Source organism: Opisthocomus hoazin, chromosome 8, assembly GCF_030867145.1.
Source record: "Opisthocomus hoazin isolate bOpiHoa1 chromosome 8, bOpiHoa1.hap1, whole genome shotgun sequence".
Lineage (NCBI taxonomy): Eukaryota > Metazoa > Chordata > Aves > Opisthocomiformes > Opisthocomidae > Opisthocomus > Opisthocomus hoazin.
This window is the reverse complement of record NC_134421.1, coordinates 63287386-63311475: the sequence shown is the minus strand read 5'-3', so window position 1 is coordinate 63311475 and position 24090 is coordinate 63287386. Positions and strand designations below refer to the sequence as shown.

The 24090-nt window shown below is 37.9% G+C and overlaps 1 protein-coding gene across 5 annotated transcripts in view; it reads left to right on the top strand.

The window, feature by feature from the left end:
• The window catches only part of CACNA2D1 (calcium voltage-gated channel auxiliary subunit alpha2delta 1), a 439617-nt gene that overhangs the window by 249709 nt on the left and 165818 nt on the right, over window positions 1-24090 (top strand). For all 5 annotated transcript variants that reach the window (XM_075427738.1, XM_075427739.1, XM_075427736.1 and 2 more), the window contains exon 6: window positions 9603-9732. In XM_075427738.1, coding sequence (XP_075283853.1) covers window positions 9603-9732 — 130 coding nt within the window. The remainder of the gene's footprint in view (window positions 1-9602; window positions 9733-24090) is intronic.

The window sequence follows — 24090 nt, the reverse complement described above, 5'->3', positions numbered from 1 at the left end:
TGTGCCTTTTACCAACTGTCACTGGCAGATGCGTCAGGTCTTTCCATTTCAAGGCCTTATAGGTAAGCTTAAGTCCATCCCATAGGGAGAAGAGGCATTCCTTTATTCCTTTGAGCCTTCTATTGAAATTGTAATGATCTGTTGCCACAGGGAGCAGGGTTCTTGCTTTTTTTTTTTCTTTTTTTTTTTTTAAGTATTCTGGTTAAAAAATATATGTCAGATTTATATTCCTTTATTCAAATTTGTGCAAGTCTTCTATTCTCCCAAATGAATATACATTCAAGGCTGCAATGAAAAATACATGATAAGGAAATATATGACTGCCCCAGAGCTATCTCCTACCTGTGAAACAGAGTTATGAAATAATAATGGCAGGAGTGATAACTGTAGTTTTCAGTGTCCTAAAAAAGATGAGGATGTTCTTAATGCGAAGAATCCTACCTTGAAGGCAAATCTGCACAAAAGAGCGGTGCTTGAAGTGTCCCCATGGAGGCGAATTTTATGCCACACCAAGGATCAGAATTCAGCCCTAAAGCTAGTGATTAATCAATTTAATGGAAAATTTCTTCCTTCAGGATATTTCCTACTAATATCAAATGCAGGAGTGATAACAATTGCAGTGAATGCAGTGTAACTGTTTATTGGTAAATAAAAGCAACTCCACAAGCTGAACTTGTTATAGAATGTTTATAGCATTTGAAGTAGTGATTTTTAGCGAACACTTTGTTGCCTGCTTATAGGTAGCAATGTTGTACCAGTGTTTCAAGTTTAAGAAGTTAACGAAAAGAAAGACAGTGTGCTGGTAGGTGCGTCCTCTGTAGTTCTGCTGATCTGCTGCTTACTCGTACCTCAGCTGAAATAAACGAACAAAGGAATGCTTCATCCTAAGTATGGCCAAGATGAGGTGAATGTTATAATTACAAAATTGGCTTTAATATTCAGTTTGTGTATGGGGCAAAGGAGACACTCTGGAATCCCCATTCTGGGAAGTGTGTACAATTATTATTAGTTGATTGGGAGATTAATATGTAGTTTTGCTTTCCTCAGATAACATGAAGTGCTGCTTTACTTGGAGACATGATTACCATACTGGCTTTCTTGGAGACACTTTCAGAGTGGTTTATGACTCCTACTGTATCCCCAAAGAGGAAATTATCTATGCATTGCACTGTTTTGGGATTTTCGGGGAGTTCGCTGTAGTTTAAGTGATCTGAAATGCAGTTCCTTGCCTGTTGCTGCCCTGCCCCTGCAAATGAAAGTATTTCTGAACTGGCCAATATCAACTGCAAAAGGCCAGAGCACTTTCCCTGGCCTTTCCACATACCCATTCTCAACATGCTCTGTCCACCTGTTTTTCTGGAGAATAGATGGAAAATAAATAGACTGAAGATGACAACCATATCTAATATAAAGCACTTCATCTGTAGGTGTAAGTGGATGATCAGCCAATTCTATGAAGTATAAGGCTTCCTTACTGTATCCAGCGTTATGCTTTCCTGCAGTTCTTTTCATTAACATCTCCAGTTTCCAGTGCTTGCCGTAAGTATGGCAAAGCAGCAGAGCTGCAGAATTGAAGCCTCTCAGTTTGTGCAAAGTCATTTACTCTGCAGTTCTGCGCCCAAGTTGTGCCCTGAGCAGGGCTGAGCAGGGAGCGATCTGGGGTTTAGCTTCAGGAACATTTCTTGCCCACATGGCTGTGAAAGGCCGTCTCTGCTTCTGCTTTTGTCTTGTGACTTGCAGGCTTTCAGAGGTTTTAGTGTTGGTATGGGAAAGAGTGGATAACTGCTACTCTTGCAGCTCTCTTGTGGTGTGTACTGCAAATAATTTGTAATCCAGTGGGGAATCACGTTGTCCAGAACCTGAAAACATTTGAACTTGACTTCAGCTGACGTTTTACAAAGTCATTTTCTTTTGCTGACATTTTTTTTTCAGTTCTTTCAACATGTAAAGGTTGATCTGTTTCTTCTTCTTTTTTATTCCTTTTCCTTTTGTCTTTTTTTTTTTCTGGTGTGTGTTGTGTTTTTTTTTTTCCTATGAGGTGCTTCTCTTCTTGGGCAGAATATCTTTCTAAAACTTCCCTCAGTCTCTGTGAATTTTGTAATTCTAATTTATGACATTGTTGGTTTTCACCATACTAGCATTTTTAAAAAACATATAAATAGTCTTACGTAGTGTTATAGCAGTTTACTTAAATTATTATACAGTATTTAGTCTGTAGAGAAAGTCTAGGGTCCATATGTAACCCAGAGGTCAGTGCATGGTTTAGTGTTCTCTACTAATTTATCTACCTAGATACAGCTGTCCTTTAATTAGTGAAAAGCTGTATGTGAGCATGAATTAGTGAGTGATGTTTGTATAGTGCTTTGAACCCCATTAGTGTTAACTCAGAGAATGACAGGAAAAAATAGATTAGGAGGGCTTCTGGAGGTTGTGTAATCCAACCTCCTTCTCAAAACAGGGCTTTACTGTTATTAATGTTGTTATTGACACAGAAGACGGTACAAAGTAAGAAGAAAGAGCAGTAACCATTTAGTATGCTGCAAGATGTACAAAACCTTACCTAACCAGTATGACTGCAGAGAAGAATGTGCTGTGAAACGGGATCAGTTGATGGCTTACCAAAGCATGGCAGAGACAACTGCATCAGATGAAAAAATCAAATTAATTAAATGTTCACTTTCATGGGTATTAGAACTAATTCCCAATGAACATTAGGATGATTTAACAGTTCTTATTCTCCAGAGATATGATCTTTAATCAGATGTGGGGGTGGTAAAAGGTAGACAGTGTAATTTATTCCGATAAGAGCAGAACAGTCTCTAGTTTGAAATTTAATTGGATGATGCATGAAAAATTTAAATTATCCAGAGTGCATTTTGCTTTTGAAGTTGTAGTTGACCAAGCATTCTATGGGACTTTTGTCAACAATGGATATTTCTGTTTTATTTTGTTACATATTTATTCCAGTGGGATGTGACTACAGCAATTTGAAGGATGCTATGAATTTTAAAGGATTTTTTTTAAATAATTCAATGGGCTTTTCTGAACTTCTCGTAACATTTTAATCGGTTATAATAAATGGGCTTTTATTCTAATATGACCATATATTTCTAGTGTTGGCTAATGACATCATCTTGTCCAGTCAAGCCACTGTCAAAGTCAGTGCCGAAGTAGCTAGTTCTGTCCAACATGATACCTTAAGGGCAGACAGGAAAACGTCTTTTAGTGAACGTCCTGGTCCTAAACTCCTGAGCTTTCCCAGGCCATCACCCCATATAGAAGAGAATCAAGTTGAGACGTTCAGATGGGGTTAAACATCACGACTCCTGAGCTCCTGTCCAGGATGTATGACCCGGGAGGGATATAGAGATGTTGCCTAAACCTTCAAGGACAGAAGGTCTAGAATTAACAAAATCAAATTTCAGCTGAGGTTTGTATTGCTCAGGCATGTAAAGAGCAGCAACAAGTGCTTCTTTAAGTACATTGATATCAAGAGGAAGGCTAAAGAAACTTCGCAATGGGGAGGGGACCTTGTGGCTAAGGACGTAGCAAGGGTAAGGTACTTGGTGCCTGCTTTGCCTGGTTCTGCCAAGTGCCTTAGCCTGGCAGCAGAGCTGTGGGAGACAAGCTATTCCCGCAACAGAAGAAGATAGTTTAGGGACCACTGAAGCATGTGAGACATACTGAGTGTCATAATCAGGCAGCTCTCCATCGTCTTTGAGACGCTGTGGGGATTGGGAGAGGTTCCTGATGTCTGAGCGGGTGGGAAGGAAGCGTCACACCTTTAGGAAGGTGAATATTTCTTAATGTCTTATGAGCTTAGATATTTAAAAGCAATATTTCATTTTAGCTTACATTGTAGTTAAAGAGAGAATCGGAGAGTATAGAAATTAATTTTTGTATACTGATGTTACTACCGCAGACTTTATTCAGCTTTGCTGTGAAGGTCAGTTGTAATCTGTAATCATGAGCCAAGAATGTAACTTTCAATTCTTTTCTGATTATTAAATAAGAAATCCAGACTTCAACACATAAAAAGTCCAGCTCACTAAAATACTGTGACAGTTTTAGGAAAGAAGCTGTTTGCATAGGTCTTTAAAATAAATTACATGAATTGCTAATATGCTTAGGTGACTTCAGATTTTTCAGCCCCTCGTCCTGCTAAACTATGTCAGAGTTTCTTGAAATGACCTTGTCTCGTTTTAATGGTTGTTTGCTTTGCTATACACATCTTTTGGTGGTACTTCTTGGCATAAAGCTTCCAGTTACCTCATGTACATACATTGTTTTATGCTCACAAAGCCTTCAAGAGAGAACTTGTACTATTTCTGCTATGTATCTGGCTTACAAAAACCAGAAAGTAACCTTCAGTTTTATTTTCAATCATGGAAAAAGTGATTTACCAAGATCACAAAGAACATGTACAGAAGAACCCACTTTACCTGAATTTTAGCTGCTGTATCAATTTCCCTTTGTTCTGGAAGTGAACAGCAGACACATTAAACCATACTTTTTTTTTTTTTTTTTTTTTAAAAAAAGCCTTAAAATGGCACAAAAGTGAACTGAAGAGAGAAATGGATTTTATCTGCCTCACAAGGGAGGGAGAAATTGGTCTGGAGATTCATTGCAGAGAAATTGGTCTGGAGATTCGTTGCAGAGAAATAAGTGAGTTATTTTGCTGACTGTCGCTGGTAGGTAACAATGTAATTCAATAAGTGAAGGCCAGGTTTGAATAGATAGAAAATTAATCTTCAGCCACTATCTCCTGTGGGATTTTCCTGTGCCAGTATTGATTGCATTTCAGCTCCTGACTTGAGAGGGAAATTGGTTGGAGTTGGATTTTAATTATATTCACATGCTGGATTACTTTCCTTCAAAAAATGTGTTTTGCTACTTTCCTGAAAACAAAGTTTAACTGGATATTATGCTACAGTCTGTCAGGCTTTTGATAGAAGTACTAGACTAAAATAATAACATTGACGTTTTCCTTTTTAATAATTTCTTATCTTTTTTTTTTTTCTTTTTACATGTCAGTTACTTGTAATTCATAAATTTTGCAAATGGAAACTAAATAGGTTTTGCTTTTCGTAGGAGTATTTACTATAGATGTGGATGTGTAAGGCCTGGCACAGCCTGAGTGTTGCTGGTCAGGAGATAGCAGCCCAAGTGAGTGCAATATTAATTTGCCTCTAGTGCTGCTGATACTTAGCTGTTGCATGCAGAACTAGCACAAACACCTTTAGTTTTAATAGCAAAATTAATCCTATGTGAAGAAAACTACAGAACTTTGAAAGCATTCTATCACTCAGTGTCTCTGAGTTGTGGGGGAGCTGATAGATGCCTTGTTTCAATATCAGCGCTGCACTTCACAAAATACTTGCAGGAAAAGTCAACAACTGGGATGCAAAAGCTTCTTGATGATTTTATGTAGTTCTAATAGATCCACTGCTCTCCATCAAGTCCACAGAGCTAGATATAACCTGATAGATCCACTGCTCTCCATCAAGTCCACAGAGGTAGATAGAGGTAGTCTTGTTTAACTTCTTCATCATTCTTCAAGAAGAAGAGAAGGCTGTGAGTTAGGGACCTAATATATGCTTATAAATATCTGAAGGGTGGGTGTCAGGAGGATGGGGCCAAGCTCTTTTCAGTGGTGCCCAGCAACAGGACAAGGGGCAATGGGCACAGAATGAAGCATAGGAAGTTCCGTCTGAACATGAGGAAGAACTTCTTCCCTCTGAGGGTGACGGAGCACTGGAACAGGCTGCCCGGGGAGGTTGTGGAGTCTCCTTCTCTGGAGATATTCAAGACCCGCCTGGACAAGGTCCTGTGCAGCTTGCTGTAGGCGACCCTACTTCAGCAGGAGGGTTGGACTAGATGACCCACAGAGGTCCCTTCCAACCCCTACCATTCTGTGATATAAAATACAGTTCAGCTGGAGTAGGTGAATCAATTAAATTGAGAAAAATATAATTGAAGAGTTTTTAGATTCAGTTTTTGGTTTGGGTATCATGGAATATTGGTAGGAAGAATAACAGATCCAGTCTTTATCATAGTCATTTTTTTTGGGGGGCTTGGGGTGTGTGCTGTTAGAAATAGGGAAATAGTAGACTTTGTGTTTGAAAATTTACGGCATTCAGGTGGATTATTTAAGCCCTTTCAGTTTCAACAAAGTGTAATCAGATTTTGACAGTAGACTTGAAGCTTCTTCCACAGCACATGAGTGGTGGGAGAGACTGAAAGCTAGTATCTATTAATTGGAATGAATTTGAATTATCAAGCAGAAGAAACATAATAATTTTAAGTTCAAGTGCTTCAGGAATTTCAGTTAGAAATCTAAATATACTGTGGTATGAGAACTTCTGTGCAAGACCTGCTAGGATGGACCTTGTGGTTACCGCCTGTCTCTTTTACCATCCCCCCTCCCTTACAAATATTTCATGTGGAAAAGTAGCTGCAAGAAATCTTGACACCCACTCATTCTGGTGGTTTATTGTAATAATGTGGCTTGATGGTCCTCAGTTCTGAAGCGTTCTGTGAAAGCATGGAGAGTTTGTAGTCGTTGGTACTAATCTGAAAAAGAAGAGTGTTAGGGTTTTTTTTTAAATCAAATGACTTTCAGGTAGGAGAGAAATTTTCTCAGGTGAACAATTGATTGTTGAGATTGCATTTGAAGAATTAGAAAAATTCATTACTTTGAGCAGCGTGAAACCAAAAGATAACTTATGAAAAGAACACTAGAATTTTCTTAATGTATAGCATTCCAGTTCTGGAGGGGGGGAAATCCTGTGTCATAATATAGAAGAAAAAAAAACATCAAAAAGCTATGTAAAAATTGAGCATTGTCAATATACAAATACATTGTCTGAACCTGTCATAATGCTATGTCATTTCAAATCATGGAACACATAAACTGTTACTGGTTTTGCCTCCAGTTTGCACACTTCAGAGTGAGTTATACTGGTTTGTGGTGGGCTGACCTTGGGTAGCCGGCACGTGCCCACCAAACCGCTCTGTCCTTCTCCCCCGTATCGCTCCCCCTCCCAGCAGAACAGGGGGGAGAAAAGAAGATGACAAAAAACTCATGGCTTGAGGTAAAGGCAGCTTAATAAAGAAAAGCAAAGGCCATGCATGGAAGCAGAGGAAAACAAAAAGATTTATTCTCTACTTCCCATCAGCGGGCGATGTCCAGCTGCTCCCTGGGAATTAGGGCCTCAGTGCATATAGGAGTTGCTCCAGATGATAAACACCTTAATAACAACTGCCTCTCTCCCCTCCTCCTTTCACTTAACTTTTATTGCTGAACACATGGTGCGGCATGCAGTGTCTCTTGGGTCAGCTTGGGTCAGCTGTGCTGGCTAGGTCCCCTTCCCACCTCTTGCCCACCCCCAGCCTTTGGGGGTTGGAGGAGCCGCCTTGGTGCTGCGTGGATGAATACAAAGCACAGCGCTGCGAGGGCTGCTATGGGGAAAATTAACTCCATCCCAGCCAGACCCAGTACGCGGTTTTACTCTCTGGTAGATAAAAGAGAGTGGCATACTGGATCAAAACATTTCAGGCTGCATTGTACAAGTATTTCCTCCTTTTCTAATCCACATTCCAAAATGAAAACATGCCTGTCTTAGAAGCATCTAAATGCAAAACTGTGATAGTCAGAAGTCCTCTGCCAATGTCCATAACAGCAGGTCATTGTGTCCCCTAGAACTACTAATGAAAATAATACCACACATGTGGAGGTAAAAGGCATCATGTGGTCTTAGGTGTTCCAAGGACAAGAATGTTTTTAGGTAATTTACACATTTTATCAATTTAGATTATTTAATACCATGATACACCTGGACTTTACCTGATAATAGATTTGCTTAAAGAGAAAAGCTCATCCCTACATCGAGTATTAGGAGTTACGCTTTCCTTTCTGTCTCATCCACCAGAGTGGGGTTAAGTACTAAGTAACAAGTTTAACTTATTAGCATAACGTGCAGTAACTATGCTGCATAAAAGTAGTCAAAATTAGCATCCACCTTCTTTTGTTCCAGAAGTTTAATAGTCTTGGATTGTGAGATTCATCTCCCCTAATTCTAGACAGCTGTGTTGCAGAGCTCTCCATCTAGGCGAATTGCCCTCGGACTGCCTTTATGGTCAATGGGAAGGGGGAGGCACCGCTGAGGCATGATTCATCCCATGGGAGAATAGGGGTCTAAGTAAGATGAGATGAATCGCACTCTGAAAATGCCCATTTCTCTTCAGTGACTGCAAAGGCAGCCTGGGGTGATAAGCTCAACACTGCTGCGTTGTTGAAAGCAGTGGGTGTCACTGGTTACATGAGTTCTGTCCTTTGTGTTCCCAAAGGAAGCCCCCTCCTTGAAACCCTCCTGAGACTGTTGCGTACTGCAGGCAATGTTCGACCTTACACTTAGTGTCAAATTTGCCCGTAACCCTGTGATGAAGCAGATGAGGAAATGTATGCAGTTTAATTAGACTACTTTGCGAGTAAGTCAAAATTTAGCTGCCTATCTTTAGATAGGGGGCAATAGATATGGTGGTAGTATAGAAAGAGTAACCTCAGCATACACAAGCCCGACTGACCAGACAGATGCCTCTTTGTCAGCACTATTTTTCCACCTTAACACATTTTCAAAAACTGGTGGCTCTGTGGTGTTAAACATATGTTTATAATTGCCTACAATTGCTGGCCTGAGTAGTTGTTTGGTATCGTAGTTGATTCACTGTTGATGTAAGTGGCAGTCTACTCATGCCATGGGGCATCCTGTTCCAGCTGTGGCTCAGCCAGGTGACGATACTGAAACCTCACCTTCAGTCTACACCACCTCCTGGGTGTCCACACTTCATGCAATTTTTGTAGCTAAGTTAGAAAGCGCCTCTGCTTTTCAAAATTTTATAAAGCTAGTCCAAGTGACTGAGGAAATTGGGAGGAATTGAGAAGCCAGGGTGCAGACAGGTTAAAGAGGTTGGGAAGTCAAGGCAGGCAGGTGGTGGGGAGCACCTGAGTATATGGGAACCTTTCCACCCAGACAGCTGTGACCAGGACAATACATGAGATTTCACGGAGACTTATTATCAAAATAAACCAATGAATGAAACCTGTGTCGATCAGAAGGTTAAATTTCCTTTCTTTGTCTGGATGTACACCACTGTTTATCAAAAAATCTATTTATGAAAAGTGTATTAGTGGTATCATTTTAAGGTGTGTGACTTACTGTATAATCTACAGAAGGAAAAATAAGATATACAGTATTTATATTTAAGATTTGGTACAAGTTATTACATGGAATAAAAAGTAAGGTATTTGCCTTGCATTACAGGTGTAAAAATCCCATGCACTTAAGAAATTTAGGTGTGTAACGTGTAAGGCTCTCGCTATTCTTTTGCAGCTCTGCATTTCACTGAGTCACCTCATAATTCAAAACACAGTATAGACAAATATTTCTGGAGCTGTAGCAGATATGTTTATACACAAATGCAAAATGTTAGCTAAGAAAGAAAGGCTATGAGTCTGTAAAGTAAAAACAGGCAAATGTGAATGGAAATGTTTTTAGCACACTTTGTAATATTTTGCCCTTTACATGTCTTTCTTTAAAAAGCCTGAAAAGAATGACACTGAATCTGGCAGCCAGAGAATCAGACCAGTATTTGAAGATGATCCTGTTTTCCGACGGCAAACATCTTACCAACATGCAGCAGTCCACATACCAACAGATATTTATGAAGGCTGTAAGTAGTGTGTGAACAAAATGATTTTATTTTAATATTAAGCTTGTTATTATGTGTCCCATTCTAAAAAACAAATAGCCTCCAAACACAATTTTCATCTCCATTTTTAGTACAGACTTGCTGATATTGTCTTGTTTTCTTCTGTCAGTGGTACTTCAGAGATGTTCTCTATTAGACATATGATTTACATTATGAGTTAATAGGAGCCAAAGTTAAAGAGATACATTAGGATTGGATCTGAGTTTCAGAAATGGAACTGGAGATAAAACGAAAATCTTACATGTTCTAATTTTCTTATCCATTCTTTATGCTGTGTTCTCATTTAATAGAAACAATTCTTGACGGCTCTTCTTTACATGGTTTTGGCCTCAGGCAGAGTTGGGTGCTGAAAACATTTTTGAGTCTCCCCAAAGCATATACAGTTCAAGCAAATAACATGATCTGCGAGATGGTAGTGCTTATACTGCATGCAGTGCATTTCCACAATTCCAGTAACAGACTTTAGCAGAGAATTTGAATAAATTCTTTCTAAACTATGTCAAAAATAGTGTGTATATATATACATCATATACTGCTGAGGATTTTTTATTTAAAAATTAAATACTTAATTTATCTTTCAAGATGCAAATAGCTTCCTTTTTCTGTGCTCATCAAGAAAAAGTCATTATTGAATAAAAAGACATTTCAGCATTTGGAATGGCTGCATATTCTCAAGAAAGGGGAAGAAAAATGAAATAGGATCCATATTTTTAAGGTGCTTTTTTTATTTATTTAGAGTCCTAATTTCAAGCATGCAATGTTTCTCCTTTCTCAAAATCTCATCAAGAGGAAAGAGACCCTAATGTGACCTGAGCTCTTTAAAATTCATAGCCATGGTTTCATGTGCCTTATATAAATGACACGGGGATGAAAATGAAAATGTCAGTATGAAGGTGGAAAGAATCATAGTAGCTCGTATTCTTATATGGTGTGCTTGACTGACAGACCTAGAGGATTATTCTGGGATTCTGGCTTCAATAAGTGGTAAAGTGCACCTTAATTGTAGGATTACAGGGAAGAGACAGGCCATTTCCTTTGCTGTTGTTTGAAAAGAATTGATACTTCGCTATTAAAATGTTATAAAGACTTGCCTCTATTAGGATATTTGTAAACACCATGTGAACTTTGATATGTGATTGTCATCATAAGCGTATGTAAAATGTTTTGTTGTTGTGTTGAACTTGACATTTTAGATTGTATTCCTAAAGACACTTATGTCCCTTAAAAATATGTGGTAGGTAATGTTGCTGTGTAGCCTATTAACCTAAAAATGAAGACAGGCTATGACTTCCACAGAAAAGGTACAACTTTAGTATCTAATGAAATAATAATAACAGACAGAAATGTACATGTTTTGAGATGGGTAACTACGTGTGCAACACATATCATTCATGAGAAATTCATGGTTCTTTGGATCTTTACCGGGAAGACTAATTTTGCGTCAGCGAAATCCTCTTGTTGGGTGGCTGGGTAACTTCTGGTTACAGATGGTGGTATCACAGATAACGGCTTGAGAATACCTAGAAATCACAGATTTCATATCAATAAACACAAAATCATCACCAGGTTTATTTTACAGTAACAAAGTTCATGTATCATCTGAAACGCAGTGAGCAATTGGAATGTAGTCGCTCACCACCACGTTTCCAAAATTTGAGTTTAATTTTCTTTTCACAAGCCATATTATCCACAATAAATTTTTATAACCCTAGAACAAGTGGTAAGTTATCTTGAACACTGTTGTAATTTTTCTTCCTGTTCACACGAGCTAAACTGTCATTTCTTGATAGAGGTTTCAGTGCCTGCTATGGTAGGGAACACTTGTACACTTTGAAAACAGTTCGCAATAAATCTGTGATTCCTTGTCTACATCACAGTCTGCTAGTGAACATTTACAAAACACGTATTGCAACAAATCCTTCTGAGAAACAGTGGATGAGACACAGTTCACAACTTCTGTTGCTTGGAAGCCAGTTTTTTTGGACTGGATTACAACTTGGAAAGCAGATTTCATTTCTTCCTCTCTTATTGTAGGTGTTTTGTAGGATGCCATGAGAAACAAAGAATTACTCTTTGGATCTCACTGAACACGATTCAGTGACTAGGTATTTGACTTGCCTACTCTTGCTCGAGACTGTTTTTCACTTCTATTGCCTCTTGCAGCAGCAGGTTGTTGTCTCTAGGGGAGAGGGACGATTACGGTTAGAGCCATGCGCTTTCCTAAATCTGAATTTTCACTTGGATCTGTTGATCGCACTTTGTAATCTTAATTATTTTCTTACTGTATGAAGCTGGGAATTTGAGAATCACTGACTCTTAAGCAATATGTTACCCATGATAATCTTTCTTCCCTATTCAGGTTTCATTTTTATTGTGGTTATTATTTATGATTTTTAAAGTATGAATCATATACTGAATTTCTGTGATACTAAATTCTGAATATGTGGATCCATCCCCCATTTAGCCCTTTGATACTGGGAAGCTGGTCTGGCCAGTAATTTTCTAATGATGCACCACCTATTTAAACCTGGCAAACTAGTATGTACTATAAAATAATATTCTTTGGCTTGCTACGTATGTAGTGATTTTCTTATTTTGGAATACCATGATGAGCTTCTTGTGGAGTAGTCCCTTTTATTTCACTGTAGAAATAAGTTATACATCATTACAAAATATTCATTCACTACATCAAGGTTATTACTTTGTGGCTTATTTGATTGCAGAAAGAAATATTGTGAAAGTTACTTTTGCCTTTCCCTGTATCGGGTACCGAAACCTAAGCAGAGACAGTGAAAGGTCTAGGGAGTTAATTTATTTGCCAGTTTATGAGGATTACAGTCCCACCACAGGAGAGGACAATCCCAACAAAATAGACCCAATCAGACTTTTAATTTAGTGTTTTTCATGAGTACCGTTTAGGTTTTGGGATAAATCAATCTGTTGCTGAAAACAGAACAGACCCTCAGGTCGTCTTTCTACCATGTGCACTGGGAATTAGTCACGCATCTCCTATTAGTAATAACAGAAGTCTTATTTCTAAATCCCCATTAATACTGTACCCTGCTTATCGCTAAGCAGAGCACGGGAACTGCAGGCCGGCAGTGAGAGGAAATCCTGGGCACAGGGCAGCGAGGTCCGGCTGCTGAGGGGGTACCAGCACACCTTGTCCTCGCTGCCTGCGGTGCGTAACGCACCATCAGCTGCCGTGGCTGCTCCCGACCTAAATCTGTGCTGGTGTTACAGCTTTAGGAGAGGTGTTAGGCAATGCACACAAACAAGGACTGCTTTTTTTGTGTGTGGTTACTCCTGCTTTACTTCCTTTAAATCAGAAATGGAAATATTACTTCGCCATGTCACTCATTGATTAGCACTGAAGAATTGATTAAAGAGTCAGGTTGACAGTAATGTGCCTTGAGCATGAGGACATCACTTTGGGTCTGTTTGGAAGGCTACCAGCCAGAAAAAAGGCCTCCCCGCCTCAGGACCCATTAAAAGTCATAGATAAAGTTACCATTAATTGATAGTTCTTAGAGCTTAGTGATCATAAAATGTACATACTGTTTGTTCATACCCCCATTTTATTGGGGTCGTAGTGAAATTTTGCTGCTCCTTAAAATCTTGGAAGTTGTATAACATTTTTTGATAGTAAGTTTGGTAGTGGACATCAATTTTACCTTGATTCTAGTGCATCATGTATGCAAATACTCAGTTATTGATGAAGTATTTTGACATAATCATGCTTAGTACTGGGAGGCAATCAAAACTTTTAGGAATAACTTGAAAAATTCTGTTTTGATGCTACAGTAATTTTTATCTTGACTGAAATACTATCCCTTTGACTGAAGTTTTCGTACTATTGAACAATTTCTGCATATCTAGGGCGTCTCAGCCTACATGCTTGGAAGGAAGAGATATTCTTTGGAAAGAAACTTAAAAATGCTGTGAAAGGAAATCGTGGGAGCAAAAATATTTCCCCCCAAAAAACCCACAACAAATAACAACTCCAAACAACTAGGAAAAAGTGCATTGTCATTTATTCATGCAAGGCCTTATATATGGATAATAAGATTTTTTCAGGAATGAAGGTATTGATAAAGTGTTATGTAAAAATTTCAGCATGCTACATCAGCATTCCTTAAATGACTAAAGGAGAAATAAAACTTTTTTGTATTTAGTTTAAATAGCAATAACAGATAGGCAAGACAATTTTATTAATTAAATTGCTTGGTTCAAAATATATTAAGATTGATGCTGGTGATATATTTTGGTTATAGTTGAGAAACTGAAGCTACTCAGAACTATTTTTTCCCATGGTTTCTTCTAAGGGACAAACAAATATCTTTGTTTTACTACACCTCAGATCAAAAAAAATGATTGTTTCAAGTCTCTGATTGTGTGTGTGTGTATGTTCCCACCTTTAAATCTGGAAATAGAAGCTGGATTATATCATGAAGTATGTCTTGTGCAGATGGAGTGAAAGATTACTGTTTGTTCTAAGTATTATTTTTTTAAATATTTTCAATTATTTTAATCAGTGAGTTATTTGTGAAAACATGCAATGAGTAAAGTGGACCTTTAAATGAAAAATTTTCAGTGCCAGCCTGTTTTAAATACCAAACACTATGGCTTGGGGGAAGTATAAAGCAAATGTTAGTTGCAGCCCAGTCCATAAGCAAAAATACTGATGCAGAAGCTTAAGAAAAGAACTCTAGGGTCAGTATTGTTTTTTGTGTTCTGTGATTTTTTTTTTTTTTTTTTTTTCCCCTGAAGTAGCTTACTAAAGCTCCCTGAATGAAAATCTTTTTAAATAAGTGGCAAAAAATAAGCTTTTCTGCCTGGATGAAAAAGCTTGTTTCTGTTCAGAATTCAGAAGGGCAAAATACTCTAACAGTGTCCTCCATCATGAGGAGGTACTTGCGTTTTGGTACTTGGATTACGTTAGTTTTATTGGATGGTCTTAGCATATTAACCTGGCATCAAGTTTATCATGACTTCTGTCTTAAATTATCAAAATTTAAGACAATAAGGTAGGATAAAGAGAGATGGTCTGGTAACCAAGCTTATTTTATTCCTTCTTGAAAGATTAAATTTTGTCAAAAGAAACTAATCTGTATGCCAGTTTTAGATAGCAAAAGCCAATAAAAAATACCAAGTATAGACTATTTTTCCATCGCTGTAGGTTATTTTGGAAGATTCCCGAGTTCTTACAGATGGACACAGTGTTGCAAGTAGAAGCCAAGAAATTGTGCCACTCTGTTGTCTCTTTTGCTGTTTTTTAGAACAACTCTGGGTAGATAAGGGACAGAACATTGTGGTACCTCTGTAACATAAGGATCTGCTCACTTTTCTGCTGAAGCTGAGACCTGAGCGACATGAGAACTGCGAGACCAGAGAACAGAAAAGGCAGGATCATGTCTCTAATTTATAGGTTTATGTGAGAGACTTTCGTTCTTGTTCCCATCCCATAAACTGTTGTGGTATTAATGTATCAGGTGATTATTCAGGAGTCAAAACCAGAAACCATCCCTAGAGCAAGAACTGAAACCTACCCTGGTCCCTCCTGGAGAACATCCTGACTGTTCCAGATGCCCTCTGACAGTGATATTGCGGGTGTGACTTCTTTTTATCTGTGTAAATCTGGCTTATTTGAAAACTGTAGTATGAGGGGTTGCTTTCTTGAATTGTGAATCTTTCTGTGAGTTGCTTCATGCGGTTGTGCCTTGGCACAGACCTGAAGAGCATGTGAGTCTGCCGAGCCATAACTGACAGTGGATCTTCAAGCAATCTGCCTGATAATGATGCATCGCAAAAAAAGTTGTATTACCATATTCTAGGTCTGACTATTTGTGAATATGTTTTGGTCTGGCAAGTTTATCCAAGACTGGTTATTAAATGTAATTTCAGGTTTCTAATGGGAAAATAGTGGCAAACCTAAAATAAAACTTACTTTCGGTAGAATTCTAGGTACTCTTCCAGATCTGCATTGTCTTACCTTCAACATTTCAAATAAACTTTTCAAATCTTTCTGCAAAATTATAAAAAAATTCGAAGTAAATTTAGAACCTTAATGCCATAGACTTTCATTGAGATGTAATTTTCTAAACACTAATTTCTACTGAAAGTGGGTCTTTAGAAATATTCTACCTCTGAACTTCAGTAAGTTTATTTGAAATGAATCTAGAATTGGCCATTTAAAAACAACTTACGACTGATTTAGTTCTTATTTGGTATGTATTAGTGTGGGAGGTGACTGGAAAAGGACTTTATGAAATTGTCAGCACCTCTTAAAACTCAACATGTTTCCTGGAATATTAGGGATTTTTTAAACTTTTTTAGAAATAGGTTCTTATTTAGAAACATCAGGAGAAAATTATGTAACGTAGCAGTTGGTGCCTAAATCATTTAGGTAACATTTGACTTTTACTAGTTTTAGTGATTTGCCTGAAGTTGAAAATAACAGATATTAATTTTTACTTTTCCACCTGGTATTTTGTATTAAAGAATTTTCTCAGCCAATGCCAGCAATTCATCATGGGGTCTTTCCTTTTTCCCACTGAAGCCATTTATCCTATAAAGCCACTCATTACAGGGAGGCCAAGAAGTTACAGGGCTGACTTTATGATCCTTTTGAAAGAAGTCATCTTCATAACTACTGGTAGTGCTTAACCAATTGTTATTTTTACTTCCAAATTGTTTTATTTGACTATGGATCTAATTTTGGTGGAAAAAATATTTTCATTTCCATCTCCAACTTTCTTTTATCAAGTAAGCATGTTAACACTGCATGTAGGTCTCCGTGCCTATCTGCAAGCACTCTAGTATTCTCTGATTGTTTCAGTCATGCTTCCAGAGAACCCTCATGGTTACCATCCTCACTGCAGTGGCGAAGTGCTCTGACTGGTTCTTTTTCTGGATCTTCTTGGTTCGTATTTGTCAGCTGCAGAAATTTACCTTCTGATTGATATCTTCAAAAACTTTCTCTTCACCCTACTTTCTCTTTATTGAATAAACCAGAGGTATTTAAAGAGATATTTAACAAAAAAAACCCCACTCTCTATTGCTAAAGCATAACCAGAGTCAGGGTGCCTTACTGACACTGAATTCCCCATGAAAACCAAATTCCACAAAACCAAATCACATTTTAGTATGTTAAACCTGATTGCTATTTACATCCACTAAAATATATGAAGAAAGAAAAATTTTATTGCATTAAAATCAGGAAATGGTTAATTTCTTTTTTTAATGTTGTTTGTGACTGTTTTAAAAAAGGAAGCAAAACTAAAAATTTTTTCATTTGGGTTTTCAGTAAAACAAAATAGGCCTTAGCCATGGCTGTAACAGGTTGCTATGGAGTTGTTTTAACAATGATCCCTTTGAGAACCATCAGCTACCAAGCTTTCTGTATTACGACATTCCTGTTCTTCTAACCAGAAGTTCATCTGCATGGGTCTCTGACGTGATACAGACTTCCTAGATAAGGACGTGACCTACTACTTGAGTAGTGTTTTTAATACCATGATGGGCTGTGAAAAGCTGTACCAGAAGCCATACCCATAATAACTGGTTAAATAGGTTACTATGGTTCTGGCTTCAACAAAATAAAAATCTCTACAATGTAGAGACTTGTAAGACCTTTTTGCTCCAAAGTTCTCTGAAAACGATGTTTTGGGCAGAAAAGCACCACAACACCTTTGTGTTTCTTTTTTTTTTTTTTTACTGTGTGACATCAATTTTCATCGTTTGTAATACGATGTGTGAAAAATAATATTCTGGTAAATTGAATGCTGATGGACATTATCATTTGGTGCTACTGCCTTTCACTGCATATTTCTTAACCATCACATTAAGTCAGGGTTACCTTGGACTTCATAGCAGGTCCTGAGATTCCAGTGTCTGTTAGACCGTTTGACTGAGCAAGAAATGTTGAAGCTGTGCATACTGCCAAAACCTGTTTTGGAGGCCAGATGATTACTGCTGTGCCTCAAATCCCTTTCCATTCCTTCTGCAATATTTTCTCTCTTATGCACAGCTTGGAATGACAATTAGTATTGAATCTTCTTGTACCAAGAGGGGAAAGTTGGCTCTGCAGCCAGGTTGGCCACATTCTTCTGGTAAAAATAGCTAAAGGCAGCATTTGCATTTTGCAGTACAGACTGCAAAGCCCAACACTGAGTATCAGTAGATCTTTCTTATTGGACATATTAAAAAAGAGGATAATTTTAACGAAGATCTTGAGAGACTGATTGATTCTGGTGTGTGGAATTCATCCCATGCAGATACTTGTGTAAGGTTTCTGTATGTTATAAATCTGGCTTAGCTTTGCAAAATAGGTTGATATGGGGTATATACGTTGCCCGAGATTTGTATTGGTCCTCAAGGAAGGGAAAATGTCATCTCAGTTCGTTATTCAGCTCCATCAGCTACAGGCCTCTGTTGATGTGACGGACGGCAATTGTGTTCTCAGACCTGCTCTACAGTAAGGGAAGAACATCAGGAGGCTTTCTGTAAGTGTAAATTCACAGCACGTACAAGTCTTTCAGGATTCACAGGAGTAGTTTTTTTATAATTACTTTAGATCTGTTTCCCGACAACTATAAGAGAGTGGGAAGAAATATTTGTTATATTTGCAAGCTCAGAATGAAAGTAAATGTTTAGGTGTGTTTCAGTATGTCAGATAAGTAGATATGATGTGTTGACTACTAGGAAAAATGTCCTAAATTGCTTGAAGTAATTAATATCTAACAAGAAAATACCAATTTGTGTAAAGAACTACATGGGAAAACAATAAAAGGTGTTCTTTCTAAAGGACTTTAAATGGAAGTATGAGATATTTGGGAATATTCCTTGGTTATCCCGAGAGTCTCTCAATTCTTTTTCCCCCTCGCCTCAAACAAGTTTCCCTTCTTATCTCATACGCGGTTGTTATTTTCAATTTCAGTATATTGAGGTGTGGGGTGGGGAAAGAGGAAGGGAAAGAGAACTGTAGGCCTACCTCCTTTTTCTACTCTCTCTGTTCTCCCGTGAGCTGCCAACTGTGCGCTAGGCTGTGAAGTTTAACCCCGCTGTGACCCATTGCAGAGCTGCAGAAGAGCTAACGTGACTGTGCAGGCAACTTCTGCCTCCAGCCCTGCGTCTCTGTGGCATCCAGTGGGGTTGTCTGTGCTGACAGTGCACGTGCGTAGCACAAAGTTGTGCAAATCCTGAAAGATGAGAACAAGATGTTTTAAACTTGGTAATGTGTTGTAAGCTGCATAAAATAACTAACATACATTGCTAAGAATGCTTGATGCATACCTAGCTAGCTTCTACAAACACAAAAATAGTATATGAGTATAAGAAGAGTTTATGTTTATTCTTCACTTGACCCACACAAATTATGAGGAAGAAAAATAAAATTAGTATCTTCAGACTGTCAATTTTTTGACTCTGGAAATGTGAAATATCTCTCTGCTTATTCAGATTTTTAGAAATGTCATCGTGGTTTGTCTTTGGTTCAATATACTTCTTATCAACAGAGTGCTGAAAGATTTCCTCCTGGAAAGAGATCTCGTTTTCAGCTTTACAGTATTAAAAAAAAGTTTGAAATTTATACAACCCATTATTAAGAAATGTGTCCTCACATTTCGGAAGTCTTGTTTTTCCAGGCTGTGATACCACAGCTGCAACTTTTGCTCTGTTGATGGGAGCCTAGCCATGAGTTATGATTTTTTTTTTTTTTTTTTTTTTTTATCCTTTACTGATTAAAAGTTATATCCCTGGGTCACTGGACTTTACAGGACTTACATGATAAATCCTTATAATTTCACACTCTAAAAATATTTCATTTATTTGATTCTTTCAGAACAAAATGAAATAAAGTTGTTAAATTATAGATGTGCAGCAGATAAAAATTAACATTCAAAGTATTTTATTTCGAAAAAAGACTAACCATGATAGATGATATGTTAAAAAGAAAGATAGTAAATATGGGTACTGTTTGAAATATCCCTACTGATAAATTTAGCTGTATTATTTACCAAGAAACTGCTTGTAAAGTCAGCAGTGGATGAATGGATCAGAATATATCTTCTCTACTATAATTTTAGCATCTGCATTACCATATTATCCAGCACTGGATCCCATCCAACTATGGGGCCAGATGGATTTCACTCAAGGGTACTGAGGGAGCTGGTGAAAGTGCTCACCAAACCATTTACAATCATTTATCAACAGTCCTGGCTGACCAGGAGGTCCTAGTTGACTGGAGGTTAGCAAATGTAATGCCCATCTACAAGAGGAGCCGGGAGGAGGATCTGGGGAACTACAGGCCAGTCAGTCTGACCTTGGTGCCGGGGTAGGTTGTGGAGCAGATCAGCTTGAGTGCCAACCAGGTGATCAGGCCCAGTCAGCATGGGTTTATGAAAGGCAGGTCCTGTTTGACTAACCTGATCTCCTTCTATGACAAGGTGACCCGCGTAATGGATGAGGGAAAGACTCTGGATGTTGTCTACCTGGACTTTAGTAAAGTCTTTGACAGCATTTCACACAGCATCCTCCTGCAGAAAATGACTGCTTGTGGCTTGGATGGGCATACTCATTGCTAGTTAAAAAAACTGGCTGGATGGCTGGGCCCAAAAGGTTGTGGTGAATGGAGTTAAATCCAGTTGGTGGCTGGTCACAAGTGGTGTTGTCCATGACTCAGGATTGGGGCCAGTTTTATTTAATATCTTTATCGATGATGGGAAAATTACTGCAGGGTAAGTGCATGCAGGCAGCCAGTTACCATTGAGAAACTGATTGGTAGTTGTGCAGTCAGGTTCCAGTACACTCCCTTTGAGATCCTTTTAAACCTGAAATATGGATATTTTATAACTGACATGTGATGCAAACTTCCGTTCCTTGGATTAGCTCTTGTCTTCCATCCTACTAAGAAGCCTATACTCATAATCTGTTTTTTTGTTGTGTTTTTTTTTTTATCCTACTCTTCATAAAAAGCTGAGGTTCTTCCTGTTTTTTCTTTTTCTTTCTGAAGATAATTTTGTCTTCTCTTTTCCATTTTATATCTGTTTATTCTCATTTTTGTGGGTTCTGCTCCCTTGACTGCCTTTTCCTCTTTTCTGCTGGAGTCCGCATTCCTCCATTTTTTTTCCTCTTGCACGAGTTTATAAGTAGTTTTCTCATCCCATAATGAGGGTTCTGGATCCAGCTCTCTTTCTCCTCCAGGAGTCCACTTTTTCCTCACAGTCATGTTTTTTTAACTTTCAGGCATCTTGTTCACAGCTCGTTCTTCTGACCCTCTGGTTCAGCAAACATCTACATCTCTTCAGTTGTCTGTCCTCTGTCTTGCTTTATTGCCTTTAGGATTTCACTATTTTCTCTAATTGCATCTCTAGTAATTTTCCATATCCCCACTGGGTAATATATGTATTATAAATGAATAGCTTTTGTCATACTTCTGCTGAAGATAATGGACATCCTGCAGCCTTGGCATCCTATGATCTTCAGTGTGTCCTTTCCCCCTGGAGTCCCGTCTCCCTTCTTGACTTCTCTTTTGGATTTCTTGAATAGTTGTTACTTAATGCGATATAAACCTTTGAAAATAAATATCAACAATTTTAAAACAATATGATTTTCTGTCCTTTTCTATACAAATATTAATCAGTTTTGTCTCCTAAGATAATTTTCAGTGAAAAAAATCTACTGGAAAAAAAACCCTGAACATTAACCAGTGGATGTGTTTACATGAATTTACACTGAATTCTGAGTTAGTGGGATGAAACTGAATACACTATGTATATGTTAAAGTGCATTTGTGCTTGAAGTGTGGGTTTCTTAACAGGACTTCTGAGCTCAGACAGGACATTTCATGGAGACCATTACCTGTCCTTTCTATTGGAGCCAGCCCCTGCCTGGCAGACCTCCTTCAAGTAAATGCACAATTTTTCAACACAGACAAAACCAATTAACCTAAGCATCTGTTTCAAAATGAGACCAGGACTTTTCCTTTATCAACATGATAATGTTAAGTTACCTCTCATAAACAAGGTCATGCATCTCACTGTAAGTCAGCTTTCAGCTTACAAGTTGTTTATTTAAATGATTTTGTTTTGTACAGTTAGACACACCACTCTTTAAAACAATTATCTGTATAACTGTTCATTCTGTAGGAGTATTTCATGGTAAGTTAATTACATTTTTTTAACCTTTTGGCCTGTTCCCATGACAGGCTGTGTGTCCATTTATTTCCAGTAGCATTTGAAAGAACTCAGGCCCATTCAGGTCAGCACCTTACTTTATGATGTGGAAAAAGAATAAATAGTTGCTCAATACAGCAAAAAGAGTGAGAAAGGAGGGAGAAAAACCCACATAGATCTTGGCCTTCTTGGTTGCCAGCTGAAAATCAAAAGCGCACTTGGGTAGCTCAGCATGATGGGTATAGCAAGTGACAGACCATTCAGAGCTAAAGGAAAGAAGATAATGAAATCTTAAATTAGAAAATCTTACAAAACAGGCTCACAGAATGGCTCAAAACAAATTTAAAAAAGTCACATAGAGCTTGGCAAAGAGGAAGAAGAAATAAAGATTGGGAATGCAAAAAGGCAAGTACATCTGCAGAGGCTTGCAATTATAATGTTGAAACTTTACCACATGAATGTGTTTCTAGAGGTGCATGAATTTGTGCTGGTTAGCTATGTGGAGGTCCAAAGAGGCTGTGAGTCAGTTGGTATCTTCTGTTTTGCATATACCCAGCAGGATGAAAACAGATTTTTGTAGCAACACTATGCCAGTAACAGATGTTTGCAAATGATTTATGTTCCTGTGGTTCTTTATGGAAGAACAGTACTGATATTCGTTGTTCGAAATGACCAAATAGGATTACGTGAACCTCGTTCACAGTTAAAATGTAGAAAATAAACAATGTAAGAAGGAAGTAGCGTGGGGGCAACTGAGAACAGAGGGTGCCAGATGATGTTGATTTAATATTTCCTAGTCAATTTTTCTTCTGGGGATAAAGGAAGCTTGGTTGTTTGGGCTATTATTTTGCTTTATATGCAATACAAATCTCAGGAATTAATATTTTACTGAATTTACTGAAGTTCCTGTACAGTCAGCCTGGACACATCAAATATGTATTTTGTACATTGCTTCAGTGTCATTTCATTGAATCCAAATAGGAGTGCTCGGTTCCTTGGACAACATAATGAATATCAAATACTGTCACTTTTGTTGCTAATTTACCAGGGGTGCAGATAAGAATGTGTCTACATTTGGCTCTGAGTTTTCCTTTCTGTAGTTCAGAGGACCTAGGTTTTTACCTTCTGCTCCTCTAAATGAAGGTGCTCCAAAATGACAATGTCTGAATGAGACACAGGTAGTGTAGAAATGACTTCAGTGATGAGTGAGACCCAGGAGATGAAGTGCAGTGCTCCCTGTGACTCTGATATTTCTGATACTATTAAACTGAAATACAATCTCTAAGAGGATTGTGTTGTATTGTTATTTCTCAGAAAAAGAGCCGATCACTTGTTCAGCTGTAAATAGTATAATATTCTGGCATCAGCAGTCTTGATACCAATGATGTTTGACAAAATTTCTTTTTGACTAAGTTTTTTTAGTTTTCATAATTATGCAGAAAAATACTGTCTGTGGTACTGCCTGTGACACTCTCACATCACCGGGTGGTGACCATGTTGTGAAATAACATTAGAAGGTTATGTTACCTATCTATCATCGGTAGTTATAACGTACCACCAGATCTCTGTGCAAGTTATTAAATATTTAATTTGTTATCCAATAGTTACAATTAATCTCAGTATTTGAACGATAGTTTTCATCACAGTTTGGATGTATAGATTACCTATACATTTTAGAATAATACATTCACAGACACAAAGAAAGCAGACAAAACAAGCGGCATAAAACGGCAGCCCTGCAAGGTCCTCACCTGCAAATCTTTTTTTGTCACTATATCACACTAAATCTCTCAGATCGTTATGTGCCTTGCAAGACTTTTAGCATATCTTTACTGATTTTTCAGCTTCCTAATCAAGTGGCATCCTTCCTTGCCTTCTTACACAGTATTTGTGGCTTGATTTGTATTTTGACAGTATTTTGCTCAGCAGTACCTGCAGGTTGAGTGAATAGTTTATCTTACCATGTTCTCAACTTGAACCTAACACTAAATCTGATTTTAAAAAGAGACCTAAAGAAGTAGATACAATGAGATCATCAATTAGCTTAAACTCCCTTTCTCTTGTTAAAGTCAGTGTACTGATTTTAGTTGGAGTAGGATTTCACCTGAAGCATCTGAATAATAGTAAAAAAGATTCTAATGTTTTC